The sequence below is a fragment of the Capra hircus genome, chromosome 21, assembly GCF_001704415.2.
Source record: "Capra hircus breed San Clemente chromosome 21, ASM170441v1, whole genome shotgun sequence".
Classification (NCBI taxonomy): domain Eukaryota; kingdom Metazoa; phylum Chordata; class Mammalia; order Artiodactyla; family Bovidae; genus Capra; species Capra hircus.
The window spans coordinates 67,355,785-67,378,349 of NC_030828.1; the positions used below are offsets into that span (position 1 = coordinate 67,355,785).

The 22,565-nt window shown below is 42.0% G+C and overlaps 1 protein-coding gene across 13 annotated transcripts in view; it reads left to right on the forward strand.

Annotated features, from left to right (window-relative positions):
• Positions 1-22,565, forward strand: part of MARK3 (microtubule affinity regulating kinase 3) — a 111,669-nt gene that overhangs the window by 54,064 nt on the left and 35,040 nt on the right. For all 13 annotated transcript variants that reach the window (XM_005695427.3, XM_005695429.3, XM_005695430.2 and 10 more), the window contains exons 4-5: positions 19,121-19,169; positions 21,567-21,632. In XM_005695427.3, coding sequence (XP_005695484.2) covers positions 19,121-19,169; positions 21,567-21,632 — 115 coding nt within the window. The remainder of the gene's footprint in view (positions 1-19,120; positions 19,170-21,566; positions 21,633-22,565) is intronic.

A 22,565-nucleotide genomic window follows, 5' to 3' on the forward strand; every position in this document is an offset into this window, starting at 1 on the left:
GCATCACTGTGAGAGCTGTTAGAGCTTAAAATTATCAGGGGTTCACTGTACATTATGATTGTGGTTGTCATTCACATTTTGCTCTGTTAGGTTTTTCTTTCAGCCAAAGTGTATGTTATAAACAGAAAATTTCCAAAAACGATGCATCATGATATTTCGAGTGTAGAAGAATTTTTCAGTGAGTTTTATGCAGATACTTTCTCTGATTGTCCAAGCAACATATATACTAGTGTCTCAGAAGATGGTAGTTCTTCAGAATATAGTTCTGATTCAGACAGTGTGAATGTTATACCAACAAAAAGAAAAACCTTAGTGATCGATTCTGATCCAGAAAGTAAAAATGAAACTCATGGTGCTGGAAAATGCTCCTTTGCTTCAGCAAAAGAGTGCAGAAGATATTTCACAAAAATTGGAAGACTTAACAGGTGTGTCAGGTATAACTGTTGAATGTAGTAACCTTCAGTGCTAGTGAAATAACAGAATTAATTTTTAGCTGACCAAAATAAAAATCACCGGCCATATGCATTAGTTTCTACAAAAATCCCCTGGTCAGTAATGAGTTGAAGGGGTCAGACTTAGAGCCTGGCATGGAGAAATTCAGTTTGCAAAAAATTGAAAATAGGTTTAAAAACTAGACCTTTGGGAAAGAATCCTGGCAATAACAGCCAGAATCACAGCCGAATGTTGCTTACTGTGTGCCAGGCACTTTTCCAAGATCTCTGCCTGTCAGATCCTTTATCCTGGGAGTACCAGAGGCCCAGGAGGTCCAGCCACCTTTGGTTCAGTCAGTGAGTGGCAGAGGCCCAGGTGGGGCCAGATAGTGTGCTCCAAAGGTCAGATTCTTAATGACTATGAACAGTCTGCATCACTCATTGCCTGTTGTCACAGCAGCCCTGTGACATCGTTATTTTTATCTGTAGTTTACAAATGAGCGGTTCAAGTAATGTCACATCCTTGTCAAATTTTTGTCTGATTTTTCAGTTCTTGCCCATCTGGTAGATATAAAACTATGTCATTGTGGTTTTAATTTGTATTCTGGTTCATTGCACAGTTGCTATTTTAAAGACAGTTATTTTACATTTATTTTCTCATTTAAAATTTTTGTTTTCAATAGTAGAAGGGCAGATGATAAATAGAATCCCAAAATATGTGACAGGTAAAATCTGAGCTAAAAGTAGAAACACAAGAGTGACAAAGGAGGCTTAATCCCTCTCCGGCTATGTATGGCACATTAAGTAGAGAGAGAAAGATACAGATCTTTATATAGAGCTCCTCCACTAGCCCATATTACAGACTTGCGTGTTTTAAATTTAAATTATTTGGCCCCACCTTGTGGCGTGCGGGATCTTAGTGCCCTGACCAGAGACGGAACTTGTGCCCCATGCAGTGGGAGCAGAGAGCCTTCACCAGTTGACCACCAGGGAAGTCCCACAAATAGGTGAATTTTTTTTTTTAAAAGCATCCCTTTCTTAGGATACATTACTGCTACGTGGCAGGAAATTATTGTGATAACTATTGAAAACTGTGATGACTGCAAACAAAATGATTTCCTCAGGATTGGGCGCTTGTGCAGCTAGCTATAAGCAGTGGTCCAGCTAATACAATTAATAAGCCTAACTAAGAGATATTTCCAGGCTACATTTTGTGAACAAGCAGCAAAAACAGAAACAGAAAGCACCAACGTACGGAGCTTAAAGCGCTCACAGAACTCATGGGGTCTGAGAGGAAGTGCACATGAGGAGTGCAGTGTGTATGGAAAGTGACGCTGGGCGCCAGCGCCTGCAGAACCCGGCTTTTGGTGTTCATGGACACTTGAAACCTTAAACATATTATTAACAAAAAATGACAGTACATTAACTATGTAGTAAATTAGAAGAAGGGACAGAATAAATGTCAGGAACTAGGGATACTGTAACAATAATGGACCCCCAGGTGGCACAGTGGTTAAGAATCTGCCTGCCAGTACAGGAAGACACAGAGTCCTGAGTTTGATTCTTGGGTCAGGCAGATCCCCTGGAGAAGGAGATGGCAATCTGCTCCAGTATTCTTGCTTGGAAAATTCAATGGACAGAGGAACCTGGCAGTCTACAGTTCATGGGGTTGCAAAGAGTCAGACACGACTCAATACCTGGAGTTCACTGTGGCTCAGATCATGAAGTCCTTATTTCAAAATTCAGACTTAAATTGAAGAAAGTAGGGGAAATCACTAGGCCATTCAGATATGACCTAAATCAGATCCCTTAAGATTATATAGTGGAGATGACGAATAAATGCAAGGGATTAGATCTGGTAGCCAGGGTGCCTGAAGAACCATGGATGGAGGGTTGAAACACTGTACAGGAGGCGGTCACTAAGACCATCCTGAAGAGAAAGAAATGCGAGAATGCAAAGTGGTTGTGTGAGGAGGCCTTACAAATAGCTGAGAAAGGAAGAGAAGCGGAAGACATAGAAGAAAGGGGAAAATATACCCAACTGAATGCAGAGTTCCAGAGAATAGCAAGGAGAGATAAGAAAGCCTTCTTCAGTGAACAATGCAAAGAAGTAGAGGAAAAGAGTAGAAAGGGAAAGACTAGAGATCTCTTCAGGAAAATTGGAGGGACTTTTCTGGTGGTCCAGGGGTTAAGAATCTGCCTTGCAATGCAGGAGATGCGGGTTCACAGGGACCGAACTAAGATCCCACACGCTGTGGGGCAACTGAGTCCCTGGACCACAACTAGAGATCCCACATGCTGCAGCTAAGACCTGCCACAGCCAGATAAGTAAAATATGCAAAAGAAAAGAAAGTTGGAGACACCAAGGGAACGTTTCATGCAAGGACGGGCACGATAAAGGACAGAAGTGGTAAAGACCTAACAGAAGCAGAGGATGCTAGTAAGAGGTGGCAAGAATGCACAGAAATACTATACCCTTAATTACCCAGATAACCACGACAGCTGTCAAAATGCATCATAAACAGGGAAGAAAGCTGTAGTTCAGTCTCACAACACCCGTTCAAAAATTGGAAATTAGCATACAGGCCATCCAGTTAAACATTTATCTTTGCTTGTTCCTCCCACTCACTAAATAGTAGTAAAGGAATTTAAAAGGAGTGTCAAAAATAGAGACGACTAGCAGACAAAGAATTAAACCAACTTTGCCAGATGGAAACAGATGGTGAATAGGCGTGCGTGTGTCTACACATTATTGTATGTTTCTTTCACGTAATAGATTTTGTATATCATAGCTGAAACCAGTTCCCCAAGGGAAGCAGCTAGGGACAGGAATAGGTGGCTGGTCCAGCAAGAATCATGCTGAACCATGCCACAGAATTCAGAAAGTTTAAGAATGAGTTCTGTTAGCTCCTTCTGTGGGTGGAGGTACAAGTAGAACTTAAGCCGGACTGGCTGAAAACCTGTAATTGACCTTATATCACCTTAAGGCAATCCGCCCTCCTCTCCCCCCGTAGAAATTGGGCAGGTTGTTTTCCGAAGAGGTTCAGTCAAAGAGCATTAGACTTCGGGACCCCCATACTAAAAACAAGAGCCTGCTGAGTGATGAAAATCTTCCCACCTCCTTGCTTGCTTCCCAGACCTCTCTTAGCCCTTCATGTTGCCTAAAAGGAGATTGGAGGATTCTTCTCCAGGAGAATTGAGCTAAATTAAAATATAGCTAAAGACATTTAATGTCTTTCAGTGAATCGACTAAATCTCTGCCTGGTCATCCTCTGGTCCAGCTTTTATATAACATTCGGTTTTGGTGCCTCTCTTAAATATGGGCAGACAGCCAAGAATCTCCAGATATTTGAGGATAACCTGAAGCAAACAGGAATAAGAGAAAGGAACACTAGAAGAGGAAACTCAGCTACTTTAGAAACACACACACACACTGTAATTGGTGTTTTCAAAGAGCTTAAAAAGAGGGAGACAGTGCAGCGACAGCTGTTGCCCTCACGAGAGAACGTGGCGCATGGGGAGGCACTGCTGGGGAGAGGCGAGCTCCTGCTGCTGGGAAGAGACTCAGTAAAGGGGTTAGAAAAGAAAGTCAGCCAAGGCTCTCAGTTCGTAGAGATGAAACTTAAGATACCACGTAAAACTGAAGTGCCAGTCGAGGAGGTCTAGTTTCTGATGAAGAGGAGTTATAAGAACTGGGGATAGGAGGGAAGATTATCAAAGACGTGATTTCCCAGAACTGGAGGACCTGCATTTCCAGATTGAAAGGCTTCGTGCTGGTGCAGTAGAGGACAGAAGATCTACGGTGTGTCTGGACTGAATGCTCATCCCGCAGAGACTGCGTCTGTGGGACATTGAAGCATCTATTCCTCAGAATTGGAAGAAAGTGGGGGGGAGATAGGTCATAAAGAATTGTAACAGAATGTCATCGTACCAGTCCGTATCACTGTAAACTGGAAGAAAATGGATCAAAGCCTTTAAAAATCTGAGAGAACTGAATATTCCTGTGTAAAAGAATGAAACTGGACCCCTGTCTTACTCCACTCACAAAAATTAACTCAAAATGGATTAAGGATTTAAGTGGAAGATCTGAAAACAAAATTCGTGGAAGAAAGCAGAGGGGAAAAGCTCCTTGACGTTGTTCTCAGCAATGACTTTTTATATGACACTGAGCACAAGCACGGAAAGTGGGTCTACAAAACTTCTGCACAGCCAAGAAAAAAGCAGTCAACAAAATGAGAAGGCACCTGCGAAATGGAAGAGAAGGGGCTCTTAAAACCCAGCAGCAAAGGAGCAAAGGAAAAAGGAGCAAAGAAAACCCTAAAGAATTCAAGTTTAAAAAAACAAAGGATCTGAATAGAAATTTTTCCAAAGAATACTTTTGCCGGGGTCCAGCCCTGGTGGATCCAGGGTGATTCGAAGGTGGGGACGGAGTCGGCGTCCTTGGAAAAGTACGTATTTAATTACAGATATATAGAGAGATCAGAAACGGACAGTGTAGTAGGAAAATTAGTGGAGAAAAAGAGGCTGAATAACTTCGTGTACGTGGAATAGCATCCATGCTCCAGATGGGAATTTAGCCAGAAAAACAGGGAGCAAGAAAGAACGACATGGGGGTATCAGTCTTTCCGGAAACTGATCCGATTTCTTTATTTTGGGGTTTGCTTATATACCTTTTGTTACACATAGGGATGAATACGGAGTCACGCGGGGGTCAGCAGTCCTGACCTTTATCAAAATCAGGTGCTTCACATAAATGTATGAAAAAAAAGGTCTTGGGGATTTTACATCATCTTCTGGCCATGAGACCTGCTGACATTTTATGATCCTTTCTTTCTGATAACCAAAAAACTTACTTTTTCCAAGGGTGTTTTTTCTTAAACCAGGCACCACCCTCCATATAAAGTTACATTCCTATAGGGTGAGGGTGTAGTGAGTTACAAATCAAGAAAGGAATTTATTTAACCCAAGGTTAACATGATTAATCTTAAAGGTTACTACTTATTTCTCCTATATGCTTAAAGGTTAATGCTTATTTCTCCTATGTGCTAATTATTATAAGGACAGGGAACATGGACATTTAGCAGCAAACATCAGCCCAACAAACGAAAATCCTTTCACCAGTGTTCCCCTTAAGATCTATTTAGTCTTAAGGTAGTGATAAAGTTACATTTTTACACAGCAAAGACACAGTGATTTATAACAAAATACAGTGATCTATTACAAAAGAGAAAATTCATTAACTTAAAAAGTCTAGTATTGCTAACCTTAAAAACTACTATATTTCCTTTCCTATATTCCAAATACATTGATTAATATATTCCCAGGTGCCTAAGGATATGGAGGCCTGGTGGCAATCATTGACTCAACAATGAGAAAAGCCCTATGCTAATTAAGACTCTCAAAATACTCCAAAGCTCTCTGTGCTGTTTATGGTTGAGAGGTAGTAAACAATCATGTGCCTAGTGGCAGGAGTATGGATGATCCTGTCACACAAGCTAGTCTGTCAGCAGAGAGGTTTGACCTGAGACACCCTTGTCGCACCCAGGGCAGGGAATTAGCAGCAATTATTGGCACAACAAATGAAAAACCCTTCACCAATATAATTCCTAACCAACCCACTATACTAATAATTTCCAACTCCCCAAAAGAATTTGCCTTTAGTAAGTCTAAACATCTCCTGCCTCTCAGGTTGGGAGGCTGTAAACAATCACATGTGGCCGGACGAACCTATACAGGCGGGCTAGATAACCTTCAGAGGAGTCTGTAAGCTGAAACACTCTTGTCACACCCAGGAATTTTTATTGCCTTGGAGCTGCACGTTTACTCCTCCTCTGAGAGAAACGGTTATGGGGGAGAGCCCCCCGAAAAGTCAGAGGTGTAGGTGAGAGCATAAAACAGACTGTGGTTTTGGGGGTAGATGCTCGGGAACAGAGGGTTTCCTGAGGCTTGATCACGCCTTTGCGTATGCCAAGCCTCTTTCCTCATGACCTTTGCCATGGGTGGAGTTCCTCACTCTGGCCCCCAGCAGACTTTCAAATAACCAACAAGTACATGAAAAGGTGTTTAACATCACTAACCATAAGGGGAATGCAAACTGAAACCACAGTGAGATATCACTTCACACCTGTTAGAACCGTTACACTCTATACTCGAAAGAGTGTAGGGAAATGGGAAATGCGTACTGTTGGTCAGAGTCTGAACAACTACTATGGAAAACAGTGGGGGGGTTTCTCAAAAGATTAAAAATAGAGCTGTCATACAACTCAGCAATCCATTTCTGAGTGTATATCCAGAGGAAATACAGTTACTATCTCGGAGAGGTGTCTGACCTCCCATGTTTGTTGCAGTGTTGCTCTCAATAGCCAAGTCAGGGCAACAGCCTAAGTGTTCATTGACAGATGAGTGGATTAAAAAGGTGTGAGGGGTATTGTTATTATATATTCCATAATTGTATATATTATATGTATTATATAATAATAAGAATATTATTCAGCTGTAAAAATGGAAATCCTGCCTTTTGTGACAACATGGATGGACCTTAAGTGCATTATGCTGAGTTAAACCAGACAAAGACCAACACTTGTTCAGCCACTCAGTTGTGTCGACTCTTTGCGACCCCATGGACTGCAGCACGCCAGGCTTCCCTGTCCTTCACCATCTCCTGGAGTTTGCTCAGACTCGTGTCCATTGGGCTAGTGATGCCATCCAACCATCTCATTCTCTGTCATTCCCTTTTCCTCCTGCCTTCAATCTTTCCCAGCATCAAAGTCTTTTCTAATGAGTTGGCCCTTTGCATCAGGTGGCCAAAGTATTGGAGCTATGATATCAATTATGTGGAATCTGAAAAAAAGAAAAAAAAATGAATTCATATAAACAGTGTTCATAGTGGTTACCAGGGAGTAGGAGGTTGAGGGAAATTGGGGTCAGAGGGTACAGACTTCCAGTTGTAGGATGGGTAAGTTCCAGGTTTCTAATGTACAGCATGGGGACTGTGGTTAACAAGTATTGGGTACTTGAAAGTTGCTATGAGAATGGATCTTAAATATTCTCACCATAACAACAACAAAAAAATGGTAATCATGTGAGGTGAAGGACATGTTAACTAACTTTATTGTGGTAAAGATTTCACAGTATCTGTGTGTATCGAATCATCACATTGTACACCTTAGACTTAATATATATTATATGTCAAGCATATCTCTTTAAAATGGGGGTGGGGCCCTTTCAGAGAAAACTTCACTGTTACCAACTTTCTGGTACCAAAAAGTTACCAGAGAAAACTTTAGAATTCTTTACCCAGCCAGATGTCAATCAAATCTGAAGGTAGAATCAGAACATTGTGGGCCATGCAAGGTCTTGAATTTAGACATCTGCTTATCCTTCCTCAGGAATATTGGTGGGACTAGCAAGAGAGAATACTAACAAGTGGTAAAGTATAGGATCCAGAACAGGAAGTCCAATACAGCGAGTCTTAAGAACAGAACAAAGGTCTCCAGAATACTAATATCTTCAGAGAGGGAAAAAGAATACTTGACTATTTGAAAGTATTTGAGAGGAGATATACACTTCCGTTATTGATATTTCTCCCGGCAATCTTGACTCCAGCTTGTGTTTCTTCTAGTCCAGCATTTCTCATGATGTACTCTGCATAGAAGTTAAATAAGCAGGGTGACAATATACAGCCTTGACGTACTCCTTTTCCTACTTGGAACCAGTCTGTTGTTCCATGTCCAGTTCTAACTGTTGCTTCCTGACCTGCGTACAGATTTCTCAGGAGGCAGGTCGGGTGGTCTGGTATTCCCATCTCTTGAAGAATTTTCCAGTTTATTGTGATCCACACAGTCAAAGGCTTTGGCATAGTCAATAAAGCAGAAATAGATGTTTTTCTGGAACTCTCTTGATTTTTCCATGATCCAGCGGATGTTGGCAATTTGATCTCTGGTTCCTCTGCCTGTTCTAAAACCAGCTTGAACATCAGGAAGTTCACAGTTCAGCTGTTGCTGATGCCTGGCTTGGAGAATTTTGAGCGTTACTTTACTAGCATGTGAGATGAGTGCAATTGTGCGGTAGTTTGAGCATTCTTTTGCATTGCCTTTCTTTGGGATTGGAATGAAAACAGACCTTTTCCAGTCTTGTGGCCACTGCTGAGTTTTCCAAATTTGCTGGCATATTGAGTGCAGCACTTTCACAGCATCATCTTTCAGGATTTGAAATAGCTCTACTGGAATTCCATCATCTCCACTAGCTTTGTTCATAGTGATGCTTTCTAAGGCCCACTTGACTTCACATTCCAGGGTGTCTGGCTCTCGATGAGTGATCACACCATTGTGGTTATCTGGGTTGTGAAGATCTTTTTTGTACAGTTTTTCTGTGTATTCTTACCATCTCTTCTTAATATCTTCTGCTTCTGTTAGGTCCATACCATTTCTGTCCTTTATCGAGCCCATCTTTGCATGAAATGTTCCCTTGGTATCTCTGATTTTCTTGAAGAGATGTCTGGTCTTTCCCATTCTGTTGTTTTCGTCTATTTCTTTGCATTGATCGCTGAAGAAGGCTTTCTTATCTCTTCTTGCTATTCTTTGGAACTCTGCATTCAAATGGGTATATCTTTCCTTTTCTCCTTGGCTTTTCGCTTCTCTTCTTTTCAGAGCTATTTGTAAGGCCTCCCCAGACAGCCATTTTGCTTTTTGCATTTTTTTTCTATGGGGATGGTCTGACAGAATGTGGTCCACTGGAGAAGGGAATGTCAAACCACTTCAGTATTCTTGCCTTGAGAACCCCATGAACAGTATGAAAAGGCAAAATTATAGGATACTGAAAGAGGTACTCCCCAGGTCAGTAGGTGCCCAGTATGCTACTGGAGGTCAGTGGAGAAATAACTCCAGAAAGAATGAAGGGATGGAGCCAAAGCAAAAACAATACCCAGCTGTGGATGTGACTGGTGATAGAAGCAAGGTCTGAAGCTGTAAAGAGCAATATTGCATAGGAACCTGGAATGTCAGGTACATAAATCAAGGCAAATTGGAAGTGGTCAAACAAGAGATGGCAAGAGTGAACGTCGACATTCTAGGAATCAGCGAACAAAAATGGACTGGAATGGGTGAATTTAACTCAGATGACCATTATATCTACTACTGCAGGCAGGTTATATCAATAACCTCAGATATGGAGATGACACCACCCTTATGGCAGAAAGTGAAGAGGAACTAAAAGTTCACTTGATAAAAGTGAAACAGGAGAGTGAAAAAGTTGGCTTAAAGCTCAACATTCAGAAAACGAAGATCATGGCATCCAGTCCCATCGCTTCATGGGAAATAGATGGGGAAACAGTGGAAACAGTGTCAGACTTAATTTTGGGGGGCTCCAAAATCACTGCAGATGGTGACTGCAGCCATGAAATTAAAAGACGCTTACTCCTTGGAAGAAAAGTTATGACCAACCTAGATAACATATTCAAAAGCAGAGACATTACTTTGCCGACTAAGGTCTGTCTAGTCAAGGCTATGGTTTTTCCAGTGGTCATGTATGGTTGTGAGAGTTGGACTGTGAAGAAGGCTGAGCACCGAAGAATTGATGCTTTTGAACTGTGGTGTTGGAGAAGACTCTTGAGAGTCCCTTGGACTGCAAGGAGATCCAACCAGTCCATTCTGAAGGAGATCAGCCCTGGGATTTCTTTGGAAGGAATGATGCTAAAGCTGAAGCTCCAGTTCTTTGGCCACCTCATGCGAAGAGTCGACTTACTGGAAAAGACTCTGATGCTGGGAGGGATTGGGGGCAGGAGGAGAAGGGGACGACCGAGGATGAGATGGCTGGATGACATCACTGACTTGATGGACGTGAGTCTGAGTGAACTCTGGGAGATGGTGATGGACAGGGAGGCCTGGCGTGCTGCTATTCATAGGGTCGCAAAGAGTCGGACACGACTGAGCGACTGAACTGAACTGATACACTTCTGTTACAAAGCTTAAGGATGGACCAGTAAAGTGAGAGATACATAGAAAACCTAAGTGAACAAAATAACTAAAACAATTATTAGCTCAAAGGAAATCAAAACATTTTTGATAAAGAATGGAGATGCATTGCTAGTGTGGCTGTAAAGAATATTTATAATGCAAACTGAATAGTTTAGCCAAATATTATGGTGACTGATCAGAGGAAGGAGGGAAGGGATGTGGGGTGGGGAGGCAGGATGTAAGAGCAGTCTTCATTGCTAATATTACCAAGTCAATAGTTAATCAAGAGGGAGGAGCTAAGAAATCATATAGACTAGTGGCACTTCTTTTCCGAAGTAAGGCAGCTCAAATACCTGAGATAAGTGGGCTTTTTGCTGTGAACAAGGGTTGAGGGTGGAGAGAGAGACTGCATTACACAGTTCGACTTTCAAAGCTGCATATATGCACTACTTTATCAATAAAAATTAAACAATGTTTATTTAGCCAAAACTATAATAGAACCTCATGAAGAGGTTGGAGAAGGAAAGCATAAGTCTGTTTGGCAAGGCTTTAGGAAAGCTAAATCCACAGTGGGAAATCAAGGAAGCCATATAGTCTGGCATTTTAGAAATATGTAGGTGAACAATAGATGACATAGCTAAAGAAGCTGAAACGATTGTTTCTGAAAAGCCAGCAAAGAAAGAGTCGGGATGAATTTGGATAAGTACCCAACATTGTCTGCTGTTGCAGACAAAGATCCTATTTCCTAACTATAGAAAAAGTCTTGGAAACTGAGGTGAAACAGGAGTATATAACCTAATAGAAAATAGTCAGAAGATATACTCAGGCAATTAATAGGACAGATGGTCAGTGTTCAAGTAAAAGTGTTCAAGTAAAAATGTTCAACATCCACATCTGAAAAGATAATGTGTTTTTCACATCAGATTTGCAAAAAGCTGATAATTAATATTGTTGGCAAGAGTGTGGAGAATCAGGAACTCTCTTATTGGCAGTAATGTAAGTTAATATAGTTTTAGAGAATAATATAGTACTGACAAAATTTTAAAAGCATGTATGCCCTTTGGCTTCCATTCAGTTTCTAGGAATCTGCTCTGCCAAGAGAGTTTCAGAAATGTATGAGGATGTATATATACAAGGATGCTCACTGTAATAGTTCAGTAGCCAAAAGTTAGCAATAACCCTACTACGTGATATCAGTAAACTGCTGGTTAATTACATGCAGTACACCTACACATGGGCTTCCCTGGTGACTCAGTAGTAAAGAGTCTGCCTGCCAAGCAGGAGACTCTGGTTTGCTCCCTGGGTTGGGAAGATTCCCCTGGAGAAATATATGGCAACCCACTCCAGTGCTCTTGCCTGAGAAATACCATGGACAGAGAAGCCTGGTAGACTGTAGTCAATGGGGTCACAAAGACATAGAGGCTGAGCAGCAACAACATCCACACATTTGTCTCCCCTCATCTGTAGGCAGCTCTTCCTGGGTGGGAGACAGGTCGTGGCTTTTGCCTAGTGTTAGACAAACAGATTTTAATAATGCTTTTAATTATTTTCTCTGTCATGTGTTAGCTTTCCTATTCTGTTGTTTATTTTCATGTTAGGGTGGTTCTGAGAGTAATGAAACTCTGTTTAAGCTCCTTAGGTTTTGCCTTACTGTGCTGGCTGTCATATTTGCTGGTCTTTAAAGACATTCCCTGGAAAACTTGCTTGCCTTCCACCCACCGGCAGCTTTGGCCCACACCATGAAAAAAATAGTAAACTCTCTTGTTAACAGTCCTTAGAATAGAGCAACTTTCCCCTTTTATCCAAAAAAAAAAAAATACACACTTTATTTTCAACCTTTTTCTTAAAATTAATTGGAGAAAAGGAGATAGATAATTAGATATTTAGATCTAATTTAGATAAATAGATAATTAAATAGATAATTCAGTTGTGCTTCAGAGTTCACAGGACAGATAAAAGTCAAAGTCTTTACCTCTCCAGATGCCTGCCCAGAGACAGCCAGTGGCATCAGTTTCTTTGGTCCTTACAGAAATACCCTGTTTATAGAGAGGTGAAGACATGTATGTGTTTTTCTTTTTCACACCAGTGCCTTTTCTTGACAGTTCCTTCTCCATGAACTCTGGCGTTTGCCAGGCTCTCTCCCTTAGTGCTGTCTGAGGGTCTTTGATTTGTTCTTTCATCCAGCAGAAGTACTGTGATCGGTGTGGTGAGTGAGACAGAGGGACATACTGAGGAGAAGTAGGTGATCCTCCTTCCCTCCTTCCTTCATGAAGTACCCCAGAGATGTTAGGGCCAGGGAGGCTGCTTGTAAATCGAGGTTTGTGACCCCACTTGTCAGTCTAGGGGGACACTGGATCCCGGTGTCTGGGTTTCGTTCGGTCACTCCAGCTGCGTTTTCCTGTGTCTGTATTGTGACCCCATCTCGTTTTCACTCTGAGATGCTTGTTCGTTGATGTTTCTGTCTTTCCATTTTTCAGTTAGGCGGTTGTCATTTCCTTCCAAGGATACTACCCCTATGCTGGTAATTCTGCAGAATAGCCCAGATTTCTTCCTGAGCTTCAAACCAAAATGCCAGCTACTGAGCTTTGTTCTCACTATTGTCACTTAATTGCCCTTCACATGGTGTGTCCTAAACCAGACTTGGCCTGCCACCCTTCATCACTGCAGCTTGAGTCTTCTCTGTCTCACAGTGGCAGCCAAATTCACAAACATGGGTGTCAGCTTCAACTCTGCCTCCCTCTCCCTTACCCACTGAGTGTTTCTTATTTATAACCTTGGGTTTACAGTACAGCTCTTTCCTAGTAAAGAAGAGGTTGGTGGTTGTATGCCTGTTCATTATTTGTAGCACATAAGTTGTCCTCCAGTCAGTTGCCCAGCTGGCAGGCTCTCAGCCTTTGGCCTGTCTCATACCTGTGTGTCCCAAGAAGCCAGTCGGGTCACTTTTGCCGCAGTTTGATGACTGTGACAATACCTCGCCCCATGCCCTCTCTGATATGCTTATTTTATCTTTCTAATTTTATGTATTTATATTTGGCTGTGCAGGGTCTTTGTTGCTGTGTGGGTTTCCTGTCTCGTTGCCAAGCACGGGCTTCTCGGTGTGGTGGCTTCTCTTGTTCAGAGCACAGGCTCTAGGCGCTCGGGCTTCAGGAGCTGTGGCTCCGGGGCTCTAGAGCCCAGCTCAGCAGTTGACACACAGGTTCGGTTGCTCTCTGGCATGTGCGATCTTCCTGGATGAGGGGTTGAACCCGTGTCTCCTGTGTGGGCAGGCAAATTCCTCACCACTGAACCCCGAGTAAAGACCCTGCTCATTTTATTTTTAGGTCAATTGATAAAATTGTTTTTTCCCAAGGATAATTTCTGTATGTCCTCGGTCCTGCGTTTGGGGACGTTTGTTTTTTTCTGTGGTACTGTAGGCTTAGTGTCTCTTCAGTATTCTCATCACCAGGATCTAGGTCTTTGCCTTCAGAAATGTTTGTTCTCCTCCTATCTGCCAATTCCTAAAGGACATAAAAATGGGAAGATGCATAGAACAGGGGTCCCCAAACTCCAAGATCTAGTGCCTGATGATCTGAGGTGGAGCTGATGTAATAATAATAATAGAAATAAAGTGCATGATAAATGTAATGTGCTTGAATCATCCTGAAACAACCCCCACCCCACCATCCATTGAAAACTTGTCTTCCGCAAAATTAGCTCCTGGTGCCAAAAAGGTTGGGAACCACTAGTGTAGAAGATGGAGATTGATGAAGAGAGGAGAATTCTTTCACTTTACGCATTTTTGTGTTATTTCATTTTATTTTTTACAACTAGCATCTGCATAAGGTTGAAAAGGAATGTAGAGAAGATAGTAGAAATCGGTGAGCTTCTTATTTAAATGTCCTTTTATAGTAGCAAAACTTAAAAAAAATATTTTACTATTCTAGTGAGGCCTTTCCTTAAAGTGCATGTTTTCAGCAAATTATTTCTACCCAAATTTATCTTCCACCATCAGGTTCACAGTTGATGGCAATGAGATCTCTGGCATGTTAATCACATACGCAAATTGTCAACTTTAAAAAAAATTCTGTGCCAGTACCCACCTGTTGCTCTGGAGTTTTCTGTATTGCTAACTTGTAATGTATCCATTGTTTTACTTGTACATTTCGAAGGTGGCTGTTTGGAATCATGAGATGAGTTAGGATTTTGGAGTCAGACAACTCAGACTCTGAACTCTGGCATGTGTTAGCTGGGAAAACTTGGACTGGTTTCTTAACTTTCTCAGTACTCCTTTCCTGTGCACTGGAGATGATCGTAGTCGCCTGACAAGAGTTGTGAAAATTCAGTCAGATCATAGCCATGGAGCATCTAGCGCTGAACTTCAGACACGGGTCACACCCGACAGCTACTAGCTTCACGCCTCCTCTCCCCACCCGCTTCGATTGAGTTGGTATAGAGTTGATTCTAGTTTCTGCCTAATATGTAATTCTGCTGCTGCTGCTGCTGCTGCTGCTGCTGCTGCTGCTGCTGCTGCTAAGTCACTTCAGTCGTGTCCGACTCTGTGCGACCCCATAGAGGGCAGCCGAAAAGGCTCCCCCGTCCCTGGGATTCTCCAGGCAAGAGCACTGGAGTGGGTTGCCATTTCCTTCTCCAGTGCATGAAAGTGAAGTCGCTCAGTCGCGTCCGACCCTCAGCGACCCCATGGACTGCAATCTTCCAGGCTCCTCCGTCCATAGGATTTTCCAGGCAAGAGTACTGGAGTGGGGTGCCATTGCCTTTTCCAGTGTAATTCTGACAGAGGTAAATACATAAAGTTGTTTGGTGATACCCTGACGCTGTCCAACTGGGAGACCTTTGGCTACTCTATCTGCCTACAGAAAGAAACTTGTACTGTTCATCCCTCTGTCTGGTCCCACTCACCTATCCTATGTGTTTTCACAACACATCCCTTGGTGTGGCCTCCCTTGGTGTGGCCTCTGCTGTGTGTAACTCAGTTCAGTCCCTCAGTCCTGTCTGACTCTTTGCGACCCCATGGACGGCAGCACCCCAGGCTTCCCTGTCCATCACCAACACCCAGAGCTTGCTCAAACTCATGTCCATTGAGTCGGTGATGCCATCCAACCATCTCATCCTCTTTCGTCCCCTTCTCCTGTGTTCAATCTTTCCCAGCATCAAGGTCTTTTCCAGAGAGTCAGTTCTTCACATCAGGTGTCTTAAGTACTAGAGCTTCAGTTTCAGCATCAGTCCTTCCAGTGAACATTCAGGACTGATTTCCTTTAGGACTCTGTAATTAGATCTCCTTGCAGTCCAAGGGACACTCAAGTCTTCTGTGACACCACAGTTCAAAAGCATCAATTCTTTGGCCCTCAGCTTTCTTTATAGCATGGCTACAGGAAAAACCATAGCTTTGATTAGATGGACCTTTGTTGCTAAAGTAATGTCTCTGCTTTTTAATATGCTATCTAGGTTGGTCATAGCTTTTCTTCCAAGGAACAAACGTCTTTTATTTTCATGGCTGCAGTTACCATCTGCACTGATTTTTGGATCCCCCCCAAAAAGATAAAGTCTGTCACTGTTGGCTTTGTTTCCCCATCTGTTTGCCATGAAGTGATGGGACCAGATGCCATGATCTTAGTTTTCTGAATGTTGAGTTTAAGCCAACTTTTTCACTCTTCTCTCTCACCTTCATCAAGAGGCTCTTTGGTTCCTCTTCACTTTCTGCCGTAAGGGTGGTATCATATGCGTATCTGAGGTTATTGATATTTTTCCCGACAATCTTGACTCCAGCTTGTGTTTCATCCAGCCCAGCGTTTCTCATGATGTACTGTGCATATAAATTAAATAAGCAGGGTGACAACATACAGCCTTGACGTACTCCTTTCCCAATTTGGAACCAGTCTGTTGTTCCATGCCCTGTTGTGACTGTTGCTTCTTGACCTGCACACAGATTTGGTTTTCAAACTTCAGTGTGTTTCCTCTAGTGTATTACCTACTACTGCTCTCTAAAAATTACTCTAAAACTTAGCAACTTAGAACCTGTGTTATCTCAGTTTCTTTGAGTCATCTGTTTGCGAGTAACTTAGTTGGATGGTTCTGGCTCAGATGCTGTCAAGATATTTTGGGGAAGAGCCGCAGTTGCAGGTGCCCACAGGTTTGATTGGGGCTGGTGCATCTGCTTCTAGAAGGCCCTATCACCTGGCTTTTGTCTAGGGCCTGCGGTTCCTCACCAGCCACAGGTATGAGTCCTCGTTTCCTTGCCATCTGGGCCCATCCATTGAGGTACTTAATGTCCTTAGGACATGCCCATCAGTGATCTGTGAGGGCAGGGAGGGCGGCCCGGTGCCTTTACAGCTTAGTCTCTGAAGCCCCCTCCCTACCGCCCTGCTTTCCTCTCCTCATGAAAAGTGAGCCACTAAGTGCAGTCCACACTGAAAGGGAGGAATATTAAGTTTTACCTTTTGAGAGGAGGATTGTCAAAGTATTTGTGGACCTGTTTTAAAAGCACCACACTAGGGGTGCAGGTTGAAATGTAAAATTCTCAAAGTTCATTTCAGATCTAGTGATAGGTAGAACCCAGGAACCTATAGTTTGCACAGATACCCTAATGTTCTGATGCTGGTGGCGTAAAGTCCACACCTGGAAACCCGCGCTCTGCCAGATGGAGCACCTGGTCTTCTTGAAATAGCCTTCACTGGTTGCACCCCCTGTCTTGCTCAGATCCCCAGCCCATTCGGAACTGCATAAATCCAGTCACCTCCATGGTGCCCATCTCCGCAGGCAGAGCTGAGCTCTCTGTCCCTTGGGTCCCTGCAGGCCCCCGTCTTTCTCCTGCTCTCTGGTTCTGATGTTGGAGTGCTGTGCTGCTAGTAGGATGTAAGTTGTTTTTATTGGGCCTCTTTTGCCAGCAGAACTGTGACAACCCTGTCATAGGCATTCTGCTACTCAGGATCTAAAAGCAGGGTGGTCATTAGAATGCGAAGGAGACTGGCTCAAACCACACTTCTTGGTAGTCAGTACTTTCTTGCAGGCATTTATCAAACAAATGAGTTCCTGTTGTGTGCCAGGCTGGGTTTCGAGGTTCTGCTGGTGACAGGAGGCAGACACACTCCCTGTAGATGAGGCGGCAAAAATGAACTGATAAACACAATGTATTATCACAACGTGAAAGACATTCTGGGAAAGAAGTGCTGATGTAAAACAAAGGAAACCTACTTAGATAAGGTTTTCAGAGAATCTGCCTGAGACTTAAAGGATGAAAAGGAGAAAAAATTGTAAGGAAAGGAGTTAGTATGTTCTGGGAGAAATCAGAGTGCCTGGAGGTGAGGCTGAAAGTGTAGGCAGTCTGCCATGGCCATGGTCAGGGCTTCATTCTAAACACAGTGTCCTGAGCTGAGTTAGTGTGATAGCCAGCCTGTCGCTCTCCTAATTTAACAGTCGTAGAAATAACTGGGAGGCTCAAATCATAGGTACAAGTCCACCTGTAATGAATTGGGAAAGCAGGGCTCCTGTGTTTGCTTAACAGAGGGAGACGAAGAAGGAGCCCACGCCCTTAGTGGATGATCCAGGATTCTAGGTGGTCCTGTTGAGTTGCTTCAGGCGTGTCCGATTCTCGGCAACCCTGTGGACTTACAGCCTGCCAGGCCCCTGTGTCCATGGCATTTCCCAGGGAAGAATGCTGCAGTGGGTTGCCATTTCCTTCTCCAGGGGAATCTTCCCAACCCGGGGATCGAACCTGCGTCTCTTGTGGCTCCTGTTTGGCAGGCAGATTCTTTACCACTGCACCACCTGGGAAGCCCAGTATCGTAGACAGAAAGGCTGTTGATCTTGACTCCATTTTCTAAGCCCTGAGCTGTTTGTAGGTCAGATGCTGTGCCTCCATGCCTGTAGGTTGCTGATGCATTCCTAGGTCAGACCCAGTGGACAAAGACAAGTGTAGGGAGAGTCCCAGCTGCTCGTCCCATGGGCAGCTGCTCCTTGTTTCTCAGACCTCTTTCCAGCCTTGCCTCCTCCAGGCTGTGATGCCCCGGGTGCTAGGAAACTAGTTCTAACCACATTCCCCATAGAAAGATAGGAGAACCTTGGAATATCTTTCCTCTCTTTTTCTGGTTTCCACTGGTTTGCAGGAGGGTTGTCTAAGATGGCCTTTGAAATTCTGTTATTTTATGAGATCTCATATTAGCCCAGATCATGATGCTGTGACCCGCCTCTGAATTCGCAGCATGTTTGTACAGCAACAGTTTAATATTCTGCCTTATTCTGTGTGATGGCTAGGCAGCTTGAAGTGGTTTTATTTAAAGCCTTATAGAATTGCTTGGAATTATCAACCTAATACACTCATGATACAGTTCATTGGGACTGTACAAGTTTTGATTTGAAGAATTACAATTCCTCGATAGATAATGAATCGGACTAAGTCTAATAACAAACTGTTCCTGCTTAAATCTGATTTCTGTGTTCAAGATAGCAAAATATAATTCAAAGTATAATTCACAATAGCAAAATATCATCCTCCTCTGGGAACTCTGCTTTTTCATATGATAAAACTGACGCATTAGTATTGGAGCATTAAAATGGACTCATTTAGTATTAGACAACAAAACTACATCATAATTATTCTGAATTTCCATGTCTTAGATGTGGACTACTAAACATTATCAGTGAATCGGTTATCTAAGAGAAAAATTTAATTTATATTGCTACTGTGGAATATAATGTTTAATAATGTGTGTTGGGGGGATTGTGTGTGTGTTTGTTTTTTAGCTCTTCAGAGAAGTAAGAATAATGAAGATTTTAAATCATCCAAACATAGGTACTTTCTGCTTTCTTAAATACTTTTGGGTGTAAATGCATTCTTGAAAGTTTTTCATAAAGTTAAACATATATTCCAGAAGTGACAGGAGATTTCTTCCCTTCTCCCATTCCAGGTACACTTTTAGAATGTGTGTGTGTGTGTGTGTGTGTGTGTGTGTGTGTGTGTGTGTAGTTGATCATTTCTGTTAACTTTTTGAAATCGCTAAAGATAGGTTAAAAGATTCAGTATTAAACATTTAAATGTAAAGCTTTAATTTAGTAGAAACGTCTGTAATCAGATTGTAATTTTCTAAATTTTAATATATCAAAATGTCGTAATTGTACCTAAATTTTAGATAGAGGGAATTACAGTAAGCTAAAGTTTTCAAGGGTGTTCTTTGCTCTGGCTGTATCCCTAAGAAAATAATGGTGCGTTGAAACATATTTTAAAAAATAAAGGGAATTTCCTGTCAGTCCAGTGGTTAGGACTCCATGCTTCCAGTGCAGGGGCGCAGGTTCGATCCCAGGTGAGAGAACTAAGATCCTACATGCTGCTCAGCACAGCCAAGAAAAACATACCAGGGTACTTCCTATCTAATACAGGTTTTGGGTGTGGATTGTTATACACTGTACAGACCTGCTTTCTATGTCCTCTTGCTTTATGCAGTGAGGTGTGTCTAAAGATGAGGGTGGGTCATGGTCCTGCCCTCATCATAGGTGTAGGAACAACATGAAAGCTGACCCTGTGTACACACCTCAGTGGAAAGTGTTGATTCCATGCATAATGCAGATCTTTTAAAATAAAACAACTGCTTTGTTATATAGTAATAGGTCCTACCATCTAAAAATATTTCAAATGCTACCAAGCCATTATCCCCTTATTGGTGATGTTAGTTAAGATGTGAACGATCCTTATCTGGGTTGTGACAGGGCTAGGGAGAATAGAGAGGGTTGTGGCAGGATGTGGCAGCGCCAAGAGGCCTCCATATTGCACTGCAGCTGTGTGAGGGCAGCCAGCCAGCGCTGGACTGCGAACTCCAACTCCCCACCGCCAACGCACTGCCGAGAGCCAGCCAGTTTGTTTTGTTTTTCTTAAGTTGTACCCTGATTGAAGTTCTCTGCTTACTACTAAATGACATATCTTTGAAAATATAAATTCCCATTGGATTAAAATAGTTTTCCTAGAAGAGCCAGTATTTGCATTGGAATTTTATTTTTTAATTCATTTTTGGCTTGGCAGGTCTGAGTTTCCCAACCAGGGATCAAACCCAGGCCCCCTGCAGTGAAAGCTCAGAGTCCTGACCACTGCACTGCCAGGGGATTCCCCCTGCATTGGAATTATAGAATTTACTAATATGTTGACGGTTTACCAGCATATGCCTGAAATTTATTTAAATAATTTTTCTTAACAACCTGAACATATGCCATCTTAGAAATGATATGATAGTTTTAACTCACCAGTTTGACAAACACATCAAATACTGTGCAAGCTACTGATTTGATTTAATATTCTGTATTAAAGCATCAGAAAATAACCCACAATAGAAGAGACTAGCATTCTCCCTCACTGCTCTCCTTTTTGCTGAATTTAATTGTAACATATGTATTAACAAAATAGATACAGGACATAGTGATTTGATAGTTTTAGAAATCAACTTCAGTTTTATTTAAAAATTACATATTTCTGATGGACTTGTTATGGTTTTATGAATTAGCAGTAATGGAAATATTAGTTTTATCTGTAATAAGAGACTGCTATAGCAGTCACACTGACCCATTGAAAATAATTTAAAAGTTCTTTTCAGTATAACCTGTTCCATTTGTCAATCTCTGGCTTTAGAATAGAAACAAAGGAATCTTAGGAATTCCCTGGTGGTCCAGTGGTTAGGACCCTGCACGCTCACTGACAGGGCCCAGGTTGGATCCCTGGTCAGATCCCTGGTGAAGGAGCTAAGATTCTGCATGCTGCATGGCTTGGACAAACAAAAATAAAATATACATCATTAAAAAAGAAAGGAATCTTTTTCTCTGAGAATTGTGATAAATTTCTTAAGCAACAAAAGTCTCAAGTGGAATTCTATGTATCCTTAAACCCACAATGACAGGTGAATGGACTTGAACATACAGGAGTAGGATAGATACAGACATCCTGCAGGGGCATGAAGGGAGAGCAGATAAACTGCTTAGTGCGTCCTGAAGTTACAGTGTTTGAGAACCCAGAAATTATGTTTATTTTTATGGAATTCCATGTTTTTATAAAATCTTTTCTGCTGTTGTAATATAAAGTTTCTTAAAATCATTTTTTTTAGAGGGCCAGGTATTGACAGGGAAAAAGTTAACTTTTTGTGGTTAGTTTATATGTATAAACATACAGACATTTGTTTCTTTTTCCTCTGTATCTTCTCTCCTCTCCTAGTGAAGTTATTCGAAGTCATTGAAACTGACAAAACACTCTACCTAATCATGGAGTACGCAAGTGGAGGTAAGGCATTTATAAATCGTTTTCCTTTCGTCTCTCTCTTTTAGAAGAATATGCAGCCTCACTGCCCATATAGATAATTGATAGAGTTTCATGTAACCTTCAGAATCATAATACACTAGGATGAGAATCAGAAAAGCTGATTCCTAGCAGTTCAGTGGGTTGCTGTTAAGATTTCATTGTTACCATCATTAATTGATAATATGCAAATACTTGGATTTTTTTTTATGGTATAACATAAAGTTTACCGTTTTAACCATTTCAGGTGTACAGTTCTGTGGCATTAAGTACGTTCACATTTTTAACCAATCCCATCATCCATCTCCAGAACTTTTTCATTTTCCCAGAATGAAACTCTGTTCCTATTAAACAATAATTCCCCATCCTCCCTCCTTGTAGCCCCTGGCAACCACCATTCTGCTGTCTGTATGGATTTGACTACTCTAGGGAGCTCATCTGAGAGGACTCGTACAGTATTTGTCTTTTCTGTGACTTCCTATGTCACAGTGTCCTTAAGGTTTATCCATGTTGTAGCGTGTGTCAGAATTTCCTTCCCTGTTATTCCATTATTTATAGCACTTTTTTTATTCCAGTACTTGAATTTTCAAAAGCATCAATGCATTAGCCTGTTTGAAATAAATGTGTACTACATGTTGGATGGATTTGTTTGTCAGATTTTTGCATCAGTGGTGCCCATTGTGTCCCAAGGCCAGAAATGGTGGTCACAGTGTATATGATTAGATTTCCTTAAAGATTAAAGACTAGTGATTCCTTGCCTGTAAGGATATATAAATGTAGACATTTTTATGAAATGAATGTATAGCTGTTCTTTTTCACAGAGATTCTTATTTCACGGTTACGGCTGTGCTGTGCTGTAGGCTTTGGACCAAGCGTGACCTTTCATTGTGAAAGGCAGAAGCTTTGCTGTTTGTCTTT